Source organism: Liolophura sinensis, chromosome 9 (genome assembly GCF_032854445.1).
Source record: "Liolophura sinensis isolate JHLJ2023 chromosome 9, CUHK_Ljap_v2, whole genome shotgun sequence".
NCBI classification, from domain to species: domain Eukaryota; kingdom Metazoa; phylum Mollusca; class Polyplacophora; order Chitonida; family Chitonidae; genus Liolophura; species Liolophura sinensis.
Window position 1 is genome coordinate 7783785 of NC_088303.1, and position 22749 is coordinate 7806533.

The 22749-nt window shown below is 39.4% G+C and overlaps 1 protein-coding gene across 2 annotated transcripts in view; it reads right to left on the minus strand.

Moving 5' to 3' along the window:
• Positions 1 to 22749, minus strand: part of LOC135474817 (carbonic anhydrase 2-like) — a 45047-nt gene that overhangs the window by 10875 nt on the left and 11423 nt on the right. For both annotated transcript variants that reach the window (XM_064754416.1, XM_064754417.1), the window contains exon 2: positions 1522 to 1806. In XM_064754416.1, the coding sequence (XP_064610486.1) occupies positions 1522 to 1552 (31 nt within the window). In that variant the 5' untranslated portion in view covers positions 1553 to 1806. The remainder of the gene's footprint in view (positions 1 to 1521; positions 1807 to 22749) is intronic.

The window sequence follows — 22749 nt, forward strand, 5'->3', positions numbered from 1 at the left end:
TCATTCAGTTATTATGTTTCTTTCTTAAATATAAAATTGGATGATGATATTCCACTTATTACAGACGTAATAATAAGAAGTTTTAATTAACCCGTATTCATTTTCGTATAGCATATTAACAAAGACATTGGCGGTAATAATAAAGATTAAGTTGGTTAAATAATCATTTTTGCGAGTTCATTTACACTGATGTTGAAGCTTGATTGTTTTCTAACTATACAACATATCATTCCTCACTGCCAATGGATGACCACAGTAACGAGCATGGCCATTACTCTGACAATATCCCCAATGAATTTCAATATATTTATCCGTTCTTGCAGAAGACAAAAATAGAAACTGTAACCTTTCTTATAAGATTATCACACGTTTATAATTACATCTTTCCAGCCGACCTGTTAAGAAGAAGTTACATGGCTTTTCAGTCTGTGGGCTATATGTTTATTTGTTAATGAGCACTTCCTTTATGCTGGAGAATGGGGTCACGCCGCATTGTTCAAATGCCCGGTAAATTGGAAATGGGGTCGTCACAAATAAGTTGAATGCTTGTGAGATTTTAACCTTGTTTTTCTTCGACTTAACACTGGGATTTACTGGCTGAAAAAGCCTAGCCTCGGCTAGCTACAAAAATATTTCTGTCTCCACTGTTAATTCTTTAACAACTGTAACCTTTGACCCGCGTATTCTCCAGTTTTTGTGTAAAAACCAACAGCGTCGTCTTTTATGGTCCACTTCATTGTTGTAGTTTCCCTTCTTAGTTTGATGAGTTATATAAGTAAGTACGTGTGTATTTGGTTTAATGGGTTATATAAGTAAGAACGGATGTCTTTGGTTTGATGGGTTGTAAAAACACGGATGTCCTTGGTTTGATGGGTTACATAAACACAATTGTCTTTAGTTTGATGGGTTATGTAAACACGGATGGTTTTAGTTTGATGGGTTATATATAAAAACGTGTATATTGTTTGATGTTTTATTGATTATTACGTGATATGACGTACTTCCTGGATCGATGAAGTAGAGCATCACATAAAATACATATACATTTCACTTTTTAAAATTCTAAATTCTTACCTACCGAATGCTAAAATCTGTCAAGAAATGTGGGAAACCATGCTAAACCTACAAAAAAATCTTTTTTTTTTAAATTGCACTATTCTAGAGGGGGGAGCAGGTAAGGTCTCAGTCGTGCTTGCGACATTGCTTGCCGTTCGTGGACACAGAGGGGTCACATTTCGGAACAAACGTTAATCCTGAACGTATTACGCGAGTTCATAATCTTTTAAGCCACATGCCCTCAAAATTACCCCTTTTGTATCCACCGGTAACACTAATCTATACATTGGTTATACTTGCGCCATGCATGTCGTACTCTAGCTACAGAGCACATGTTATTTTCCCACATCATAAAGAACTCTCCCATACATTATCCACTATACAAATACCACAGGTTTGCAAATAATTCTACTTCGGTGTAAATAATTGAAATGAATCGTAGTGGTATATGTAACATTCACTTACCATCCTCTGATCCATATCCCCAGCTTCCCATGGTGCTTGAGTAAGGAGTAAGTCTGCTGACAGCTTGCTAATTTCCTGTAACAGGTAACCTCCTAGCGCCAATGTTCTCTGCGTTCGTGCGGAGTTTTCCACGGCCTTTTATTAGTATGGTACGTACTTGGAGACACCGACTGCGCAGGTCTGTCGGGAGGATTGATCAGATTCTATGCTGAGCTACGGATAGACCAATAAGATCGACCCTGAGAGCCCGAGGTGGGGTCAGTGGCTTTCTCAACGGCTTGCGACCTACAAACCCCACCAGGTGAGGGAGAAAAAAGAATTATTTGAACTTCCTCTGGGTATGAAATTAACACACGCAAAATGCTGCACATGCCTCACGTAAACGATTATATAAACATGAGCTAGTCAAAGCGAGCACTTCGTGTACATCGGCGGTTAACAAAGCTGCTTCAGTTTGTAATGACTGACAAGTTGTGTTACCTGTGAAACTTTACCTGTACACGACAGGTGCAGAGAAATAACGATATGCGAACACAGGCAGATAGTGATGTAAGTAACATCTATGATATCAAATCTGTGCACTGCTATCAACACTGGTATGTTGTCTGTAATACTAGTGAAAGATGAGAACTGCATACATGTACAGTGTACATTACATCTCTGGTCAGTTGACATTAATCTTGTATCACATTCGGTATTACACTATTATTACATGACTGGGTCTATTGACGTTTGATGCAAACCGTATTTCACGTTATTCACACCAAACTTTTGACAGAAATAATAACTAAACTGCGCTATTCCGCTCAGTTCTGCAGGATAATTATTATGGAACCAACAATCTTCCGCCCCAACAATACACGTGCAGACCTCTTGTATGTTTACTAAGCGATGAACTAATTTTTATAGCTAGCAGCCAGTTTGCAATCATGCACTCACAGCCACTAAAATACCATCTAGTGCAAATATCAAATTATAAAAGCTGCGTACAACGGACTGCTATTAAAATCACGTGTCATTTATAACCGCAATAACTTAAGGCCAGGGTTACATAATAACCACAAATGCAAACCACAGACAGCTAAACCATGTTATGGAAGTTGTATAATCACAGTTTTATGCCCAACCATAAAATGCTGACAAAATAATGAGCAATAAATTCTCCACTTATTGTCAGAGATTTTCTTATATTTTTAATTTTGCTTCTGATTAAGTGTGCACACATAATATAGGGCACCTAAATGCAGCCAAAATGTCGAAAGAAAACGGAGTTAACACTTTAACCAGTAACATATGTATTAGTGACCGTTTGGTTTCGTTAACTTCGATATTCCCTTATTCCTTCCTTTTCCATACTACATTCACAGTACACACATAAGTTCAACAAATACTGCATACTCTATGAAGTAGCTTTTCTGTATGACATTACGTGCAGATATGGTAACCTGATAGGTATAGAAAATGTCTCAGAAAAATTCTTAACCAAGGAATCGTAAAATTATACGTTATTGAGATTATTTCCCGCTTTAAAGCTGTTCTGTTCTTTCCTGTTACACATCACTGTTTCTGTGTAGTTCTTTTCGTAAATCATACGGTTAGTCAGCAAGCAATGTCGTGTAACAGCAGAGAATTAAATGTTTCCCCATCATATAAAGTACTTAAAAATTCACGTTTGAATTTTGTGCAGCATGGCGCTAAACTTCATCCAACCATGTCTAAAAGTACATTCCAGAGGTTTTGAGAGGCTGAACATTAAGTTAGACTCGGAATACAGCGTTACACGTGATCCCCATGCACGCTGCATTAAACCGCTGCATTGACTATGGTTTGAATCTAACTGTAAGTCTGGAACATTCATTAATATTTGCATACATACAGGCTTGTGATCAAGTGCTAACATTGTGAACTAACTGAAATATGTATCAAGGTTATAGTGTACAGGGACCCATGTAATGCACAGCAGAAAAGAAACCCTCCGCCTTTCTCCTTGGTACAACGCCCCTTTATTCCATACTTCACAAGATGCATGGGTAGTTCAAGCACCGTCAGCGAGACCAAATGTATATCCACATCAATGGATGAACTTCGCTGGTTTAGATGCAAATCGGTAATATATTTTATGAAACAAGCCAAATGTAAATATCTTTACAAATATATCATAACATAATACGCCATTTATATTTACAGCTGAACTTTTGACAGCATTCAACTATTCATATGTATGTTCTCAGGGCGCCCCATATATAACTTGTTTGTTGATGAACATCTTCACTCACTCGGACCTATATTGCAATATTGAAGAATATAGTGTTAGACGAATGTGAAATAGGGTAGTACATGCGCCTGGCTGTTAGTTTTCCTGTGTGAATAGGCCTTTCAAGTTTAACAAACTAGGCTCAGTCAAAAACATAAAAAAACATCTGTACTTTCATCCACATGCGTTCAACTTTTGCTGTGTTCACATACTCCAAGTCGTTACAACATACATTTGTAATGACGTGGCATACAAGCCAATTGTGCGTTTATACCAACATTTTACATATTGCCTGTCTGTAGCTGTAGTTATGTCTTAACATTAAACTGTTATGGGAATGCCAAAAGTATTATTGAGGAATATAATGCATTTATTTTCTTTGATTGTTGCTTAATGCCATACTAAATAATTTTTCTACTTACACCGTGGTGGTCAGTTTTATAGGTGGATATGTAAGCCTAATTACTTATGTTACAGTTATGATCATAACAAAATATCCTGCAAAATAACATAATTTTCGGTAAAATTTTCAGTGGCTTTTAAATTTCGTTTAATCAACGCGTAAGTGGGATGTTAAGAAGAAACCACCCGCAGGGAGCGCTTGTCTAATAGCCGGTGTCAGTACATGTATATCCGCTTCCTAGCTGGGATTTTCTCTCTCAGCAGGATAGTAAAGACAGTAGAGAATTCTCTCTCGAGGCTTTGTCTGTTTATAACTGACCGAAGAGAACAGGAAGTGGTTCCATCCATAAAGCTGTGAAAACATTTGGCACAAAGACTACCCGTGCACAACCCAAAACCTCGTCACCGAATTGTGGAATGTTGGTGAAGCCAAAGCTGCCTGGTCCATTTCATTCTAACAAATCGTATATACTTCAAATCCCCACCTCAATAAGTACATTTTAAGAGGCAAATGAAGGTGAGTAAATGAGTGAGTGTTTAGGGCTTAACGTCGTATTTAACAAATTTTCGTCCATGCCGTTAAAGTGCTGCCGCTGCTACAGGACCATTGTCTCTCGACTTCGAGGCGACATCTCTAACCCTTAGGCCACCGAAGTGGTCTACACATATTAGAAGAGATACAGCAACAAACTGCATAATGCAAGAGAGCAAGAAAAGTAAACTCTACAGTACATGTATCTACGCCCCGCTTTGCACCCACCCCCTCCCACTCTCTCACCACAAAGGCCCACCTGTCAGGAATGCCACAGTTATGCCTGTTCAGATGTGTTTATACAACAAGAATATAGCAACAAAAGCAGGTGAAAAGTACACATAATACCCAAGTGAGTTAATCCATATCTTGACAGTATACCCAGTAAAGCTGAGAAGTTTCCACGTTGACATCTAGACCAGTTTTTAAAGGAAACGTGTCAATATGGCTCGTTTGATGAAATTGCTGTGTATTCATATTCATGTGCTGATGAAACGATAAACATTACCGTTTGCAAGAGACACGAAACTATGTTGGGCGTTCTTTTTTGAAATCAAAGAACCCTGCACGCCATACACCAAAGACTGGGCCCATCACAATGCCCGTGTGTCCTGTACTAAACCATAGGAATCCTATGACTGCATGTTGGATTGACCTTCGTCATGCCAGCCTTTCGTTACACTCCCTAGAATAACAATATATTATGCGTATGTAAGATAATGTTCTCACCGAATGACAAATTGTAAGAGTTTATCAAATTTTTCAAAAGCCGAAAAAGCCAATTATTTCCCCTGAGGGGATCTCATCATTACGCTTGAGGGCGGTCGAGATACAACCAAAGAAACAATATGTTACGATGTCTGGTAAAGAAAACTAAGGCAGTTCTTCAGTTGGAGTTTAACATTGATCACTGATCCCAGAAAACAAGGTTTGCTCAACATGATGCTTCAGTTGATTTACATGTATGTACCTTTTAGGTATCAGCAAGTAATTAGAGCTCCAGTCCTGTTGACGAAGGGTTTACCTTAGAACTGAATCACGAAACACACGCAATGTATGTCATCATGTTTTGTCTTTTTATTGAAGCCAGACATGCAATAGTTCGAGTCAGACACAGAATACAAACACCACGCCGCTTAAATTGTTCACTCAACGAACCAGATGAATTAAGCATCACTGGACATCGATGAAATACAAAACATTCACTTAGATAAATCTATTTTCCTGTAGGTTTAAATAAAATATACGTCAACAAGAAAAACTACTTTCGACTGCATTACCTGAGTTTTAGTGTAAGCAATACAACGTCTATACCCTAATGTAGGCCAACAGTTTGCATAGTCTGTAGTCTTGGTCTGAACAGCAGTTTTAAAAAGTTGCCTTGAGCTTAAACAACCCAGCTGAATTGTGACGACATGTTCATTAAGGTATATCACTGTCTAAATTACCAATGTTGGAGAGCACCATTCAACACCACAGAAATAAACATAAAGCATTATTGCGCATGCTCTGAGCACAATTATCAACCTGCTCCTCGTTCAACTGTACATTTACATACTGTTTTACATAACGTGCTTTTCACACAAAAAGCATGCTCTCAAAATATCAAAGCTTGAGGTTGCAAGCTTGAATCCAATGTCTGACTGAGGTAAATTAACAAGAGGCCGTATTTCACCGGCTACGTGTGACCATTTAACAGCTATCACACTGTTGTAGCTGTTCTGATTTTACTCTCTATGCTGTACGTCTTTAATTATGTTACATACTACACATAACATACCTCCTTATGTACGTCAACGCGTGTCTTTCAACTCTGAACCATTGCTTCCGGATTAACCAACAAACCTAACACTGCTGACATAAGATTAAATACACTCGATGCCGCGTTGAACACCAATGAAACAAGCGCAAATTAGCAATATCTGCGACGCACATTTGATATCGTCTTGCACGAAGCCCCTGGTTAAGTGAATGGCACAAGTTAAGGATATGTCAAACGTCTGACAGATCGACCGACTGACCAGCCGAAGGACGGACAGACAGAGCGACGCACAAACCTGTCAGACCTAAAATACATCAACTTCAAGTGACACATTTTTGCCCTTAAAAAACGTGCGGAGGAAACACGAGTGCTCGACGTAAACCACCGACATTTGTCCAGTTAATGATTAACTTTTCCACACCGGTGTGACGTACAGATATGTATACTGTATTCGTGCAAGGCACGTGGCCTTAACAAACGTTAAGCCACAGCAGAAAAGACTCCACGTACAGTGAGTGATTGAATCCACCTATTCCCTGATAAAGTCATATGGCGTAAAACTATACTGCGTCCCTATGATATTGCGTCACCGTGATATTCTAATCAAGAATTCTGTATGTGAGGCTTTACAGCATAAACTAGATGCGTGTTGTTTTGTTGTTTTTTGTTTTGTTTGTTTATTGTTTTTTTTTGTTGTTGTTGTTTTCTCTTTTTTTTATCACCACAGTTCTTTACAGTTGACTTCAGCGTCAACGATGCCATCCGCTGAGTAAAACGGCGTCTAAACAGAAAGGCAACGGAATAATCTGCATGTAAATAATTCACCTGTGTTATATAGCTTTGGTATATTGGACCACCTACATATGTACCCTTAAAACACTTGGGCGTCCTACAAGCTGACTTTACTCATTATTCATAATGTGCCGGCATGCCTAAACGCTACTCACCGTTAGGCAAGTGCAATCATGTGGATGAGTATTTACCTTATCTTTATCTTAAGTTTAACTGCAGGCACTCGTTCCATAAGTTTATTTCGTTTGGCAATACTGTTCAGCTTATAAATGCTCTTTGAAGTTCACATTGGGGTAAATACATTTAATAACACAAACGCAAATTCGCAATACCGTCCTCGTACAGGAATTCGTGTCACCTTGCATGAAACTCTCGCTAAATCAATGTCCCATGTTCACAGATAAGAAGCTTACTTTATAAGTTAGGATGTCAAAAACATGAGCGGCGTTTTAGAGTTGCTTACTATGGCCAAAACATATATCCTGTATTGATTTTGTGAAACTCCCGTTCCCATACAATTAATCGCTTACATACAGATTGAAGCTTTCATTTCACTGGTTAAACCCCTTAGCCTCGGGGGCTAAGTTGGTCAGTGCGCTAGGGCAGCGTAAAGACCCAGATGCCTCTCTCTAATGCAGTCGCTGTGAAAGTCCAGCTCATGCTGGCTCCCTCTCCGGCCGTAAGTGGGAAGGTCTTTCAGCAACCTGCGGATGGCTCTGCCCGGTTTTTTTCAGCATACTTCATCCAAGGTAGCGGGTCGTGACCGAGTGATAAAGGTGGTTACCATTTAATCGCGAGAAAACAGAGACAACATTCAGATCAGTAGCTTGCCAAACGTTACTTAATTACGGCGGGGTGTTCGTTTGTTTTTTTTTTACTACGAACAAGAAATTGTACACATATATATCAATAGCCAAAACTCGAGAGACTGGCGTAGTGGCGAGGTTCATACACTGATCTGGTATGAATCAAGCTTACGGTCACCAGACACATGTATGTACAGACAGAGAGAAAAAAACATCCTTTTCAGATGATTAATTTACCAATGAGTAGTGCTTGCAAGTTTTGAAAACACATTTTAAAAGACGTTTAAATCGCAAAAGTGTATGAAAATTCCCACTTGAGAACAAGAAACAAAAGAACAACAAATACTTTTCCTAAAGCGAATGTAAAGAAAGACGAACTGAAAGACTAGAAAGGTGATGTGGTCGTCTTTGTGTTCAAAGGAAGTCTGTGGGGGGAAAAAACCGCGGCGTGTGGTGTCATTAGAGACGTTTCTGATGCGTGTATTGCAAGAACACTGTAAGCTGTAAATAGACAGTATTTGCATTTTTAACATAATGTGTAATGAAAACAATGTCAGTTTTATGAGGTGATCCTCTGTTTCGAATTAACACCAACTTGTCTATCATGCTGAGAAGGTTGTCCATTTTCAATACCACAACAGTACAAATTACTGTCATTTTACTTTCTATCTCTCTTCTAAAGCTTCTCTATCCACAAACCTGGCTGTACCCATGTATTAGACGTCTTAAGTAAACATCAACATGCGCCAGTAAAGATAATATCAATGTAACAGCGTTTGAACCAACATGTGTTTCACTTTACTTGGCCGTAGTGTAACAACACTTACATCTAAGACTTAAGCCACAATTCATGCTGACTCTTGACTCTTTCCCCTGCCACGCAACAAATAACACTGGACGACATGTTTTATATTCTTTTTTTTTTCACCACCTCACCCCTCTTATATAGGAAGTAGGGCAATGAGACAGGGTCGTACAAATTCTTAACACAAGCAGCCAAACACAAGCAGCCAAACACAAGAGGTAGAATACTGAAGCCCAGTCTTACAGATCCGTAACAGAAACAACCAAAACGAAGAAGTAGAAGACATAAACCAAACTAAAGGGGAAGGTTTAAAACAATGAATGAAAAGCATTTTACCATCGCACAATAATGTGTTTCATCGACCACAGTTACCAATACGACGTTGGCGAGAAACCAGAATGATAAAGACAATGTTCCTGCGCTTAGAGAAGAGATGAGCGATATCCGGTGATCATGCTTGACCTGATATAATCCACAAGACACACGCATCAGTCAAAGCCCCAATCTGATAAACCTTTATTCAATTCACTTTTCGTGAGCAGATTACAAGGTCTGGATATCTAGATTCGCAAGGTCAGTCATCCGACAACGCTGTTTCGATCAGTGATGCTATTCCAAACACTGCATTTCACACAAAGTGCAAATAACTCCAACACTTTCAACTTATTTAAAGCACGATAAGCGCTATCTTCATCCTGATAGAGCTTTTGAAAAAAAGATCTTCCAGAAAGTCATCTCGCTCCACTGACCTAACAGGTCATCTGAGTAGGCAACAGGTCATCGAAGTGGACAATGGTCTTACAGAGACAGATCACAGATCCTCAATGGCCTGATCTGACATAAGACATTTTCTATAAGTGTTATTTTTCTCACACTTTAGAAAGTGTAAATCTGACATTATAATTGCTTTCATCCTTCCATCACGGCCAAAATGTTGGTTTTAACATTACTATATAACATTGTATTATATAACATTCCAGTTTAACATTTCAGAGGGTACTTATCTTTTCTACAGAGGAAGAGGCATGCGTATTTCGGGCTTCGAAAGTATAATACCCATCGCATCAAGTTCTAGTGTACCAGATCAGACTGCTCGTCACAACGTCATCACAACAGACACTTCACATTAGGCTAGACACATTATGCATGTAATACATCATACATGTATTCGTCCCTATGTCGTAAATGATACCGTACGGGCATTGATATATACATGTGGCTGTAGTGTATATTATATGGCAAGGTTATCAGCACTCGTGTTTCTTCTTGAGTAAATCGTCTTGTCGAATAACCTATATATTTCGAAACTATAGCGCTATAATAGGAACCCGTATATCGAATATCATTATATCATTTAGCCTCTACCTTATACGAGCAGGTGTATCACAGGGTGCGGAAAGCCTATCATTTTACTCTGGATTTCTTGGTTTCACACTATATAGTGTACTCGCCAACTATAAACTGATATCGCAGCGTACAGTGACAACAATGCCGATATCTGTTACCCCTATAATTGCAAAATCCAGTGGCTCTCACCAGATTTTCGTGTCAGTTTATTTATTTATTTATTTATTTATTTGATTGGTGTTTTACGCCGTACTCAAGAATATTTCACTTATACGACGGGGGCCAGCATTATAGTGGGTGGAAACCGGGCAAAGCCCGGGGGAAACCCACGACCATCCGCAGGTTTTCGTGTCAGTCCCATACAGTTTATTCACCGGTAAAAGATATACGCAGAGAAAAATGAACTACAGATGGTGTACAGAAGAAACCAAAAGCTCATCCGTATGCCTCGTGACCATTTCAATTCACTCATTCACCTTTCCAAACTAATACAACTGAACTGTTGTAAAGTATGCGTAGCGTACAACACCAATCCAGTAAACAAAGCTGAAGTGTTCTAGAGTATGCGTAGCGTACAGGACCAACCCAGTAAACAGAACAGAAGTGTTCTAGAGTTTGTGAAGCGAACACTAACCCAGCACACTGAAGAGTGTTTCTAGCGTATGCGTATCGTACACCACCAACCCAGTAAACCAAACTGAAGTGTTTGCAATGTATGTGGTAGCGTACACAAACCCAGTAAACAGAAACGAAGTGTTCTAGGGCAGGCGTAGCGTTCAACACCAACCAAATAACCAGAGCTGAAGTGTTGTATAGTACGCGTATCGTACACAAGCACAGTAAACAGATGTGAAGTGTTCTGGAGTATGCGTCATCTCAGTGAAGCAGCACTTGATAAAAGAGCGGTGGAAAACCGTACTGCAACAAGGAGGCACATTACATGCAATGTAAGGACTCCTTCGTCGCCATGTGACTGAAAAATTGTTAAGTACGACGTTAAACCGCAAGCACTATCTAACTATAGATTTCAGGAGTGAAGTGGAAATGTAAATTAAGTTGTCAATGCAGCCTTAAATTAAATATGCAGAAGTATTTTCTTAACAAAAACTTACTAATATATGTGAATCAAAATATGTATGAGAACATATTGACCACTTTCTTCATGGTCGAACTTTTGAACCCATGCCTCGCAGTAATGAAAGTTTTTTACTTTTGAAACATCTGATAAAACTACCCCAAATTAATGAAGACAGTTTTAATATGCAGTTAAAACCAACATATAGCCCATCTCAAGTTAAGTAGATCAACTTTCACATGACTGATGGGAAATCAGGCGAGATATGCAATTAACTGACGCAATTTCACGCAAAGTTTGAAGAGGTTTACCATTTTCAGGGTGAAAGTAGTTGAACAATTGATTGAGCAGTCGGCCGATTGACTACATGGATTCACACTTGGTCCGGTGTAACCCTGTACCGATGAAAGTGGGATACGGCACAGGGGTGGGGGGGGGGGGGGGGGGGGCGTGGCGCGCCACAAATACCCAGGAGCATCTCACTACTGGGATCATTGCGAGTTCAAGTCGACCTCATCCAGGCTTCCTCTCCGGTCGCACGTGGAAAGGTCTTGCAGCAAGGATACTCTAGGATGGTCGTGGGTTTTCGCTCGGTTTAAACGTTTGCTGTAACGTCACACTATTGTCTGCACAGTTCATTATTTTTCAAAAATCCACACTCGCAAGTTTGTGGTTTTAGTGGTTATGGATGAGGACTTGTTCCACCTAAGTGCGCCTTCGATTGGCGTACAATACAGCCCACGAACACAAGGTTTTAAAACACTCCAATATCCCACTGAGCCATCCGGGAAGACCGTACAACCTTTTCTTTTTAGACGACTTTTCAGACGTGAATCCTTTGTCTAACCCGTCATAAGAAAGTCATGTATGAAGGGTCAATTCGTTTCTGATCAATGTGAAATTTATTTCGTAACATCTCGAGGCCTGGTTATGTCGATGTGACAGAGTTTGTATAATTTACCATAAGACTTCCCCATATTATATGTAAGCTTCAATCAATTCAAACTGTCTTCCCCGCATAACTAATCATAGACCTTGTCACTGTCCATAATCTTACACATCTAGTGTATGCTTATATAATAAGCTCTATAGAGTACAGCCGACTGGACTCACACTGGCTAAAAGCTCTAACTCTGTTGCACAACAACTTCATGTAACAGTCACGAAAGAACAACCACGTTACGTATTATACTCCTCTTGTGCAAATAATGCGGCTCAGTGGGCACGAAAGAGCATTAATTGACGCTAATTGTGATGTAACGTTTTTTTTAAATTATTATTGTTATTTGTTTGAAATGACACCGCGTGATTCTTGAAAAAGAACTGATAGTGATTACATTACTGCAAACACACTGAAGTAGGAGAAACAACTCGCTCCGCGTCTTGTCTATTCTTTTTCAAGAATCAACTGTTGCTCGTCGTTTCTTCACTATATAATGCTAGTTGCCCTCATAAAAGTGAAATATTCTTGAATTTGGCGTAAAACACAATCAAATAAATAAATAACGTACGAAACAAATTAACGAAAAACCTATACAGGCATATGTGTGCTACAATAACCTAACCAAAAACGAAAATTGCTTTAATCCCGTTACTTATACACATATATTCCGGAATACCTGCCAAATTATGACAAGAATAACCAGTAATATTAATTTAAGTGATTGACGTTTAACACACACTCTTCCCCATTCATGTGTTTTTCACATATATTAAGGCAATCGTGTTTGTGGGTGGAGGAAACCGAAGTGTCCGGGAGAAACGAGCACTACATTCAACGCACAGGGGCAGTGACTGGGGTGTCAACACTGCATTATAATAAAAGTCAATTTAGACTTGAGTCTTGGCCCCAATAAAAAAAAGTGGAAGTCGAATTCACAAAAGGCATGGGTTGTTAAAAGTGTAGCCAGAGTTAAGTTTTCCAGGCAACTCCTCCTGTAGGTAAAACTATGAACTTCGTTCCTCGTCATGCAAGCAGGAGATAGATGTCGTGGGTGTACGTCTCAAAAGTTAGGACAGGGTTACTTAATGTCACGCAGTCTTATCTTAATGTATAACGACTTAAGTTCGAGCCCACACCATGTAGGGTTCAATTCTTCAGAACTGTTTTAAGAGTCACGACAGACTTAAACACCAAAGGCAAATCACACCATAGACCAGTGATGACAGCTACAGTATACATATATAGCCGGTTGTTACTGAATATTAAGTTTAAGTCTTAATACCATCTTAATACACTATGCTTGTTTGAAAGTCAGAACCAGGGATATTTTTGAACTCTACACATTTAAATAAATGAAACTGGCTAAAACTATTGCCATGATGAGACATCGCATGCACATAGCAAAGAGTTATTCCTTGTATGGCATAAGGCAATTAGGCTACAAAAGTGGACAGTCGAGTATCAACTATGAGAACGTACCTTATCGGAAGGTGAGGACAGATAAGCTGACACCAAACAGCCTCTATGCAGAGAAACCGGACACTCAATAGAGCTGGACTCAGAAAGCGCCGGGGTTTATATGTAAGTCAAGGCATCAATCAAACTGAGCTATATACAGGGCAGACGGGCTACTTAGCTGACATGTCTAAAATTAGGGCCCATAGAAGAAACGTCCTGTCAGACAGAAGTTTCTGTCATGACAAAACGCGCGTGCATTTCCGATGCCTCCATCATAAACACAGCCTTAAATTAGACCCTGTGTACATGTAAGACACAAGAGTTGGAACGCATATATAAATGACCACACGTGCATTTGACATCCGTATATATATTAATAGGCCCCTATATACATATAAACGAGAAAACGCATATAACTCGCCTCACGTCTTAACCTGTAACATGCAGTAGGCTACAGACTAGGCGATATCGCTCGCGTTAATATCGTTACACGTAGTAAAGAATTCATTTTCATTTATATTCTAGCATATGTATAAGGCCAATTTAAATACAAATGGACAGCTACACAGATTTTACATGCAAATGAGTTTTGCTACCGGGAGCTCTGCACTTCTACAACAACCATTCAAATGAGTCAAATGGTTTATGCTAGTGCATATTAGCGTACGAGGATAGCACATTATGCAGAGGGCAGTGGGTCTCTGGCGGGCTGACCTGGTTATAGAGGTCGCCTACACAATGAGGACGCCTACACAATGATGTCCCGTGTTCGAATCCATCCCTCGCTGCCTCGGTGTCCTCGTGGACATACATTTACATACATACATATATATTATACATTTTATACTTATTCAGCATATGTTTATCACAATACATCAGCCCTACTGATACCAAAACGTATTCAGTTTCAGTTTTGTTGGTTTCATTGCAACAAATGGTACGCGAGGAGAGAACACACGTATGATACCTTCAAACCAGGCTTCATATTCTGCATTGCATTAAACGTAAACACATTTAATTCGTATGTAACTGTACATTATTTATGTATACAAACATTACATCCATCACCTAGTGCATTGTTGCAATGTTGAGTGCCCAACGGTTTCTCCAAAAACCTCATCTCAGGCTCTATACCCTATGGAAGTTACCTCAGGGCAACGGGTCATTTCAAGGGCCCTTCGTCTTGATTTTTAACGGTTAACCTACTGTCTGCAAGACTAACACTATAACTCTATTAAGAGGGCAGGATTGCTCAGAAAAAAAATGAATGTAGATCTATTTTATTTAGGTATACAAAGCCGGTGTTACAACCTGGCAACACGTCACACAACAATGTATATACATGGAATGGAACAGCCATGTTACAACCTGGCAACTCAACAGTTTGTCGATTAAATTTTACTGGGACAGGCTGAGAATACATTTAGGTATACATAGCCTGTGTTACAGCCTGGCAACACAAGTCACACATCAATGTATATACATGGAATGGAACACAAGTTTGCCGATTAAATTTTACTGGGACAGGGTGAGAATACATTTAGGTATACATAGCCTGTGTTACAGCCTGGCGACACAAGTCACACATCAATGTATATACATGGAATGGAACACAAGTTTGCCGATTAAATGTTACTGGGACAGGCTGAGCATTAACTTGGTTGTATCAGATATAAAGGGCAGACTGACATCCTGTATACGCATGTCCCAGAGTGGTCCTTGGAAAGACTGCTCGTTGGCCTCAAAAAGTAACACAGCAAAACATACCGAAAATTACGTGCATGCATATGTAATCTTGGCGTAAGGGTGGCTATTCTAAACCAATCTATACATTTTGTGACTTTCAAAGAACTGATTTTTCCTTCTCTTTTAGTTTATAGTCCATGTCCTGTACATAATAAATGCGTACAACCCTGTTTGCAAAACATTTTCTCCATTAGAGATCCACCATTTCTTTATTCCTTGTAACAACACTATTGTGAAAATTTTGATTGTTTGTGACATGGCTTGCTATACTCTATCTTTATCACGTGAAATCAAAATAGAACAGATTTTGTACTTGTTAGAACACGACGTACACTTAATCTGTAGTGAGTCTAGACTTTTTCCTATGTGTGGAGAGCGCCTGCTGTGACGCACTGCTGAGGGACAGGCCATTAAGTGTAGGAGCTCTCATTTGCGTCTCTATTCTTGGGGGTTCGTTACAAATTCAACCTCAGTAAATCAAGACGTCAGTGTGAAGATTAACATCTCATATTTCCGAAATTTAAAGTCGCCCTTCCTTAACCAAACTCAATACTTACGGCTAACACCATATGGCACACAGACTGTGCTTCACTGAGCTGGTATTATATAACACACAACATGTGCTCTCATCATGAAAATTAAAACATGCCTACATAAAATAAATGTCTGAACTGTAAGTTCCTTTCTTTTATGTACACCGATCTGATAGTATGCCATGATGGTAGGGGTATGTAGATTGCTACTATTTAAGCGTTCACATGAACAGTTGGAATAAAAACCCTAACTGAGGTAAATTGACAACAGGCCGTATTTCATCGGTAAGGAGTGACCATTAGCCAACTATCACACTCTCACTGGTGCGCTGGTTTTACTTAATATGCTGTACGTCTATGATTATGATGTATACGTTATTCCAGTATTAAAAACTGACAAGTCTCTGGGCAATATTTGAAACTATAGCTCTCCATGAACCTGCTACAAAGTTTGATATAACACTTTTAAGACTAATCTAATTATTCCACGATTTCCACTCTACCGCTCTCACTCGAAAAAAGACTGATCACGGTGATATGTCAAATTGGATTTATTTATTTATTTATGTATTTATTTAATTGGGGTTTTACGCCGTACTCAAGATTATTTCATTTATACGACGACGGCAGCCAGCATTATGGTGGGAGGAAACGGAGCAGAACCCACGACCATCCGCAGGTTGCTGCAAGGCCTTCCCACGTACGGCCGAAGAGGAAGCCGGCATAAGCTGGACTTGAACTCACAGCGACTGCATTGGTGAGAGGTTCCTGGGTCATTACGCCGCGCTAACGCGCTTACCAACTGAGCCACGGAGACCCCCTGTCAAATCTGAAGGCCATCGACCATTACTAAGGTGTATATCCAAATATCTTATGAAGTCTTAATGTACTTAAGATGTAGTTCACGCTAGTTGCACAATTTAGACGTACCCAGTAAATGCTTCCTACTGTTTATGTGCAGATCCAAAGGCGTAGCTTAACACTGGCAAGCGGGGTAACCAACAGGCAAAGTCTATAGTTCCAAAAGCCGTATACATATTTTAAATGAAATCTCGAAATCAATCACAACCTCCGAAAAGAAGGTACTGCATTATTGATATATGTCAATTTACCTGGCACCATATAGGCAAAGATGAAACGAATCAGATTAGATAGACTCATGATTGGAAAAGCGACAGAAATGAAAGAGCCAATGAAAAATGGATTCCTATCGATGAAATCTACAACACTCTCATCGGTGCTTTCTCCTGAGGCAAATCTATATCTCTGTATACGATTGATAAAGAGTCACTGATATGTAATTGCACCTTGCAGCTAATCAGTGGAATCAATTGCTTTTTTACTTGTTTGCAAATGTCAATACAGTGAATAATGATGGTAGAAGGCGTTTATGGCAGCACACCAATATCGCCGTAAATTTCAAATCGGTGTGGTGGGGGGGGGGGGGGGGGACATTTTCTCGCGCATTGGCGATGCGGGTCTAAGCCAGATTTAGGACTATTCTCTTGTAATAAACGAGTACTATGTCACCAGTTTGTGAACAAATCACCACAAATCGGCCCAAATTACTTCAGGCTGGACAGGTCTCCTCATGACAGCTCAGAGAATCCTCAATATCCCCCATTAAACCCGTCCCTCGGTTGTATTAGCAATTGAGAAAATCAGTATGAAAAGGTATGGTAAAGAATACACAGAGTTTAGTTGAGCATACCTTAATTCACTTTCTCAACGAAGCCGCCTAAGCCACCATTTTGTACTTTTGCGTGTTGCAAAGAAATTAACAAAGCAGACATGGGAGTCTCTGTAAGACAAATCACAGGCCGCCCAGTGCGGTGAGGTTCGGAGGGGTGATGAATACGCCGGCATTTTTAAACCATGCATAACTATGTGGGTTTTTATACATTTCTTAGACGTACTCCAAAAATACTAAAAAAAGAAATATATATAAAAATAACCCTTGAAAGTTAATATTAATTAACTTTTATTTGAATCAGGTTTTCTTTTAGAGTTTATTTTACTTTTGTACGGAGCAGGCCGTTATTTAGTGGTTATGGACTCGTGTCTTTCAGTCGGTAACTTTCAAACTAATTACGGCATTTTCTGACTAGTGGCTGTTTTATTTTCTGTCCCCTACATGTAATTAGATGAGTAATAATAGTTACATCCTTGAGACCCTTGTAGATTATATGTCAAGAACTATATTAATCGGCCATCAGAGTGGTTGTAGACGTTCTTTATTATATTGAACTTTTAGGGGTAAGCGGCAGTAAAACAATCCCCTCTTCTCTCTCCCGTAAATACCTCGATATAATGTTGGTGTATATAGCCGGTATACTAATTGAACTCTTATAAGAACTCCTCTGTGAGATTTGCCCACCTAGCGTAAAGTGCCTACAAACTCGCTATCATCATACACATCTATAATCTATAAAGCCCGCGGGGCCCCACGCGCGTTCAGTTACAGTGATTAGCATAACGAACAATTAAGAATGACTCAAGAGTCAAACACGTACACGTTCCCAGCCGCTATGACACTAAATTACACACACATCAACTTTTCTCCTTTTCCTCTTTTTTTTCTGCTTCCGACATAGAAGGCAGTTGATCTGGCATCCTATGAAGGTGACAAGAACAAGACGGCATGAATAGAAAATAACAAATATAATGAACAATGAAGGTCCCTTCATCTAACCTCTATGGTGATAATATATATATAGAGAGAGAGAAACCCTTCATTCATTAACCGTGAGATGCACTGATTTCAGAGCGACGCTTGCAGCCGGCAAGCACCGAATGACGGGAGAGTGAACGTGATCGAGGAATAGCCGATTGTTTTAATGGGTATAACATACGAATCAAATTAGCTGTGTGAAAAGGTACTTACACAAGTTCATATATATTACTGGAACAACTGCCGCCTTGTTCACGTATCAATCAAAACCAAATAAGTTCTCACCATATATATGCCGAAGTATTTTAAGCGTGATTCAGAACTCAGGCATTCTCTAAAGTGCAGATTCTGCCAATTAACTAATTGCCTATACATCAATACAGTGTCCTCAGTTGTATACTTTTCTGAAACAACAGCAAAACAAATGGGTCTTTCCTGATTTAAGGCATAACAGTGCCCTGTTAAATGGACAAAACGTCCTCGATGTTGTTGTTGACTTCACGGTGATATTTAATGGAAACATCCCGTGTTGTACATAAATTTATGTTATTATGTATTTATATTACACAATATGTATTACACATAACCATATGAATTAGAATTAGTTATTATCTCTTAATGCCACGTCAGTAATACTTCCGCCAGAACGTGGCGAGGATATATATCGAACTCGACAATTAGTTCTTCTTTCTTTCTTTTTTTTTTAGTTTGTTTTGTTTTAGACGCGTATTTGAAAAAGTACAAGCAGTTGAGACGGACGACAACGAAAACATCCAGATCACAGAGTATTCTGGATTGGAATGTGAGACTTAAAAGTTTGCTGAAGTGAAAAACAGCAGAATAACTATAGCAGCCTTCAGCCCTTCCTATCCTGTCCTGTATATAGGAGATGATGATGTCAGCAACGCTTCCTGAATTTCTCTGAAGGTCCAAAGATATGGCAGTTTAATACAACAAGTACGCATATTAATATGCAAATCAATGCAAGGACAAACCAATGGTCATCTCGGTAATAGTTCATGAATGACGGTACAGAGCTTTGGCAGTCACAAAGATGGAGGTAAAGTTATCCCCCGGAAAATTGAGTAATATGCAAATTAATACAAGGAGAACGAAAAAGGCTGAAAGAGACAACAGAATGACACTTAATAAACATTTCAGCAACAGTTCATGAATTTCTCTAGAATATTGTGTGAGACATGTTGGTGACAAGTCTGAGAACATGTAGATGGACGGACAGACAGGGTGGACGGACAGGATGGATTATACGCCTTGAGGAGTAAAATCCACTGTAATAGTAAAATCAACTGTAAGAGTAAAACAGAAGACGTCGTATCAGTGCATAGGAAACACGTTACTCCATGGTCTGTGTATTAGTTTGCACGGTTTATGGAGAGAGTTCGTCTTACCAGATCCCAACACGTACGTCTCCATTATATCATATCGTGTATATATACAGAGTTTACCCAACCGCCTCGCGAGCCAACACTAATCAGATTAAAAAAAGATCACTGGCGTCTTCGCATAAATTAAATTTATTTAATTAAGGGCATTTGAATGAGTGAATAACCATAGCTGTCTTACGACACGGAGTCCTACATAGAGATAGGCTCCATGTAATTAGTAAGGCACTGGCGTGGGTGAGATTAAAAACCTGTGGCGCAATTATACATCAGCCTCCCTTATCTTGTGTATCAGCTCGCGAATCACCGCTGGGAGCTCTGATAAAACCACAATACGTGCTCTCTGTAGGGACGTCTGAAGTACTTCAGCGCCATTACGTTTTTCTTCCATCGTCCCTATAGGCCTAGCCTGTGTGTAATGTCAATTAATGTCGTGGCTTCACGATAAACTATTATTTCATTGCTTTCAACGAATTTAAAGTTGCCTTTTTTTCATATAAGACATGACGAAGGTATTAGTGCAGCAGAGAATACCTCTTATACAAGGAGTTTTTGGGGTTTTTTTGATTGGTGTTTTACGCCGTACTCAAGAATATTCATACAAGGAGTTAAATGTAGAACAAATCTTTTAGCGTCAAAAGGTGAACGAATGTATTATGTGTTGCAAACATGCTTATGATATCGTCATACATACACAAACATAGACAGCTCAAAGAGCGTAATCTCCTTCTCATAAATATCATACTAATGCTACAGATTTGCTATTATCTTCAGCCGAGAAACAAGATGATTTCACCGTGTACGAACGTGAAAACATGATCATGATAATGGTCAACTTGACACTACATACACTCAACGATACGTGGTCTTGACTGGCTTCAGTAGAGCACTAGTTTTTATGAATGTAGCACAGTAGCTGTATGACTCCAAGTTGGACTAGTCGCATTTCTTATCTATTGAGTACTACAGAGCAGTATGGCCAAGTTCCAAAGCATGCTGAATCCAATAACAAGAGCCAGGTGAATGGCATTCAGCTATGTTAATGTCCCGTAGTGAATGTGACATCACTGTGAAGGTAGTACGACTAGGCCATCATCAAACAAGCCAATATCCCAATGGCTGATGGACCGGTAAATGAAACATACTTAAACCATTATTTTTTTTTCACTGCAGCATATATGGGGAGTGATCTGACTGGACGGTGCACACCATAGTAACAGTTAAGGTGACACTTGTGGAATAGGGAAGAAGACCACACTTGTGCCACACTTGCCAAGCAAGCCTAATGGCTTCAGCCAAAAAGGCGATACATAGGCCTTGTCCAATGGTCCGAAGTTCGATTCCAAATTGGGGCTTGAAGTTGGGAGATTTGTAGACTTTTAGTTTACTCATAGCACTCATGTGGTGACCATTAATTCGTACTTATTGTCTACATTTTCCCCTGACATGCAGTCTAATTATCTACCTAGACACGCTTTATTAATCTATAGGCTCTACCTTTGTTAATTAAAGCCCAGACCACCTGATTTTCACAATTGAGTGATAATAATTACGAACAATCGTATCATGAACCCAATATATACGGAATATTACCGGACCTGTCATCGTCATAAATAGAATTATCACACAGCATGCCAACGCTCTATTCATATAAATACACTCTTCCTCAGCAGACATTCTCATCACCTGTCGGCTAGTTTATACATATACATGATACTTGTGCTGGACCATATCTATTTGTAGGCAATGAAGATAATCCTCAAAGTAGGAAAACGCCCAGAGCTTAAACGTGTATGCTGCAATATAGTAGGAAATTCCATTTTTCTTCATCCCAATAACTATGTACCAGTCTGACACTCACCAATCAAATCTTTCTCCAGCAAGGCCACAGACAAAAGATAAATGTGCCAAAGTAAATGCGGATATTGCATCTATGATGGTCATGTACCTATAATGGGGACCTACAATGCTTGCCTACAACCAGTAAATACAACGTTGACCTCTAACGGCGACCTACAACACTGACCTATAACGGGGACCTATACCACTGACCTACAACTTAGACTTACAACACTGGTTTATAGCGAGGATCTGTTACACGGACTTATAACGGGGACCTATAACACAAGCATATAACACTGGCCTAAAACGCGGGCCTATAACAGGGGCTTATGACGGGGACCCATAACACTGGCTTGTAAGGAGGACATATAACACTGGCGTATAATGGGGACCTATTACACTGGTTTATAGATCTGAAAATTGGCAGATATGTTCGGACCATATATAAATGTGCAAAAGTGTTTTCTTTTTTACTTCACGCTGTAAATCATTTACCAGGTTATTGCCATTTGAAGATAGAATACTAGCATTTACTCAAACGAAATGATACACTGTCAACGTAACTCCGATCTACGGATACATGGGTAATATTCATAGCCAAGTTTAGGATTTAAGCAGTTGAAGGTCATCCTGCCCGAATAAAACTATACCATTTATGGAGTCATCCGGTTATTTAAAAACGCTGGATATAAAAATGGTTAACAACAGTTGAGTGTTTGTGAGAATGAAATTCGATTAAAACGTGGTTAATTGCAGTCAGCTGCGTAGACGTTCGTCCCATAAAGCGCTCTTGTAGAACACTGTTATGTTCACACCACTTGGCCAACTCGTAATTTAGTTTCCTTTAACTGTCTCCT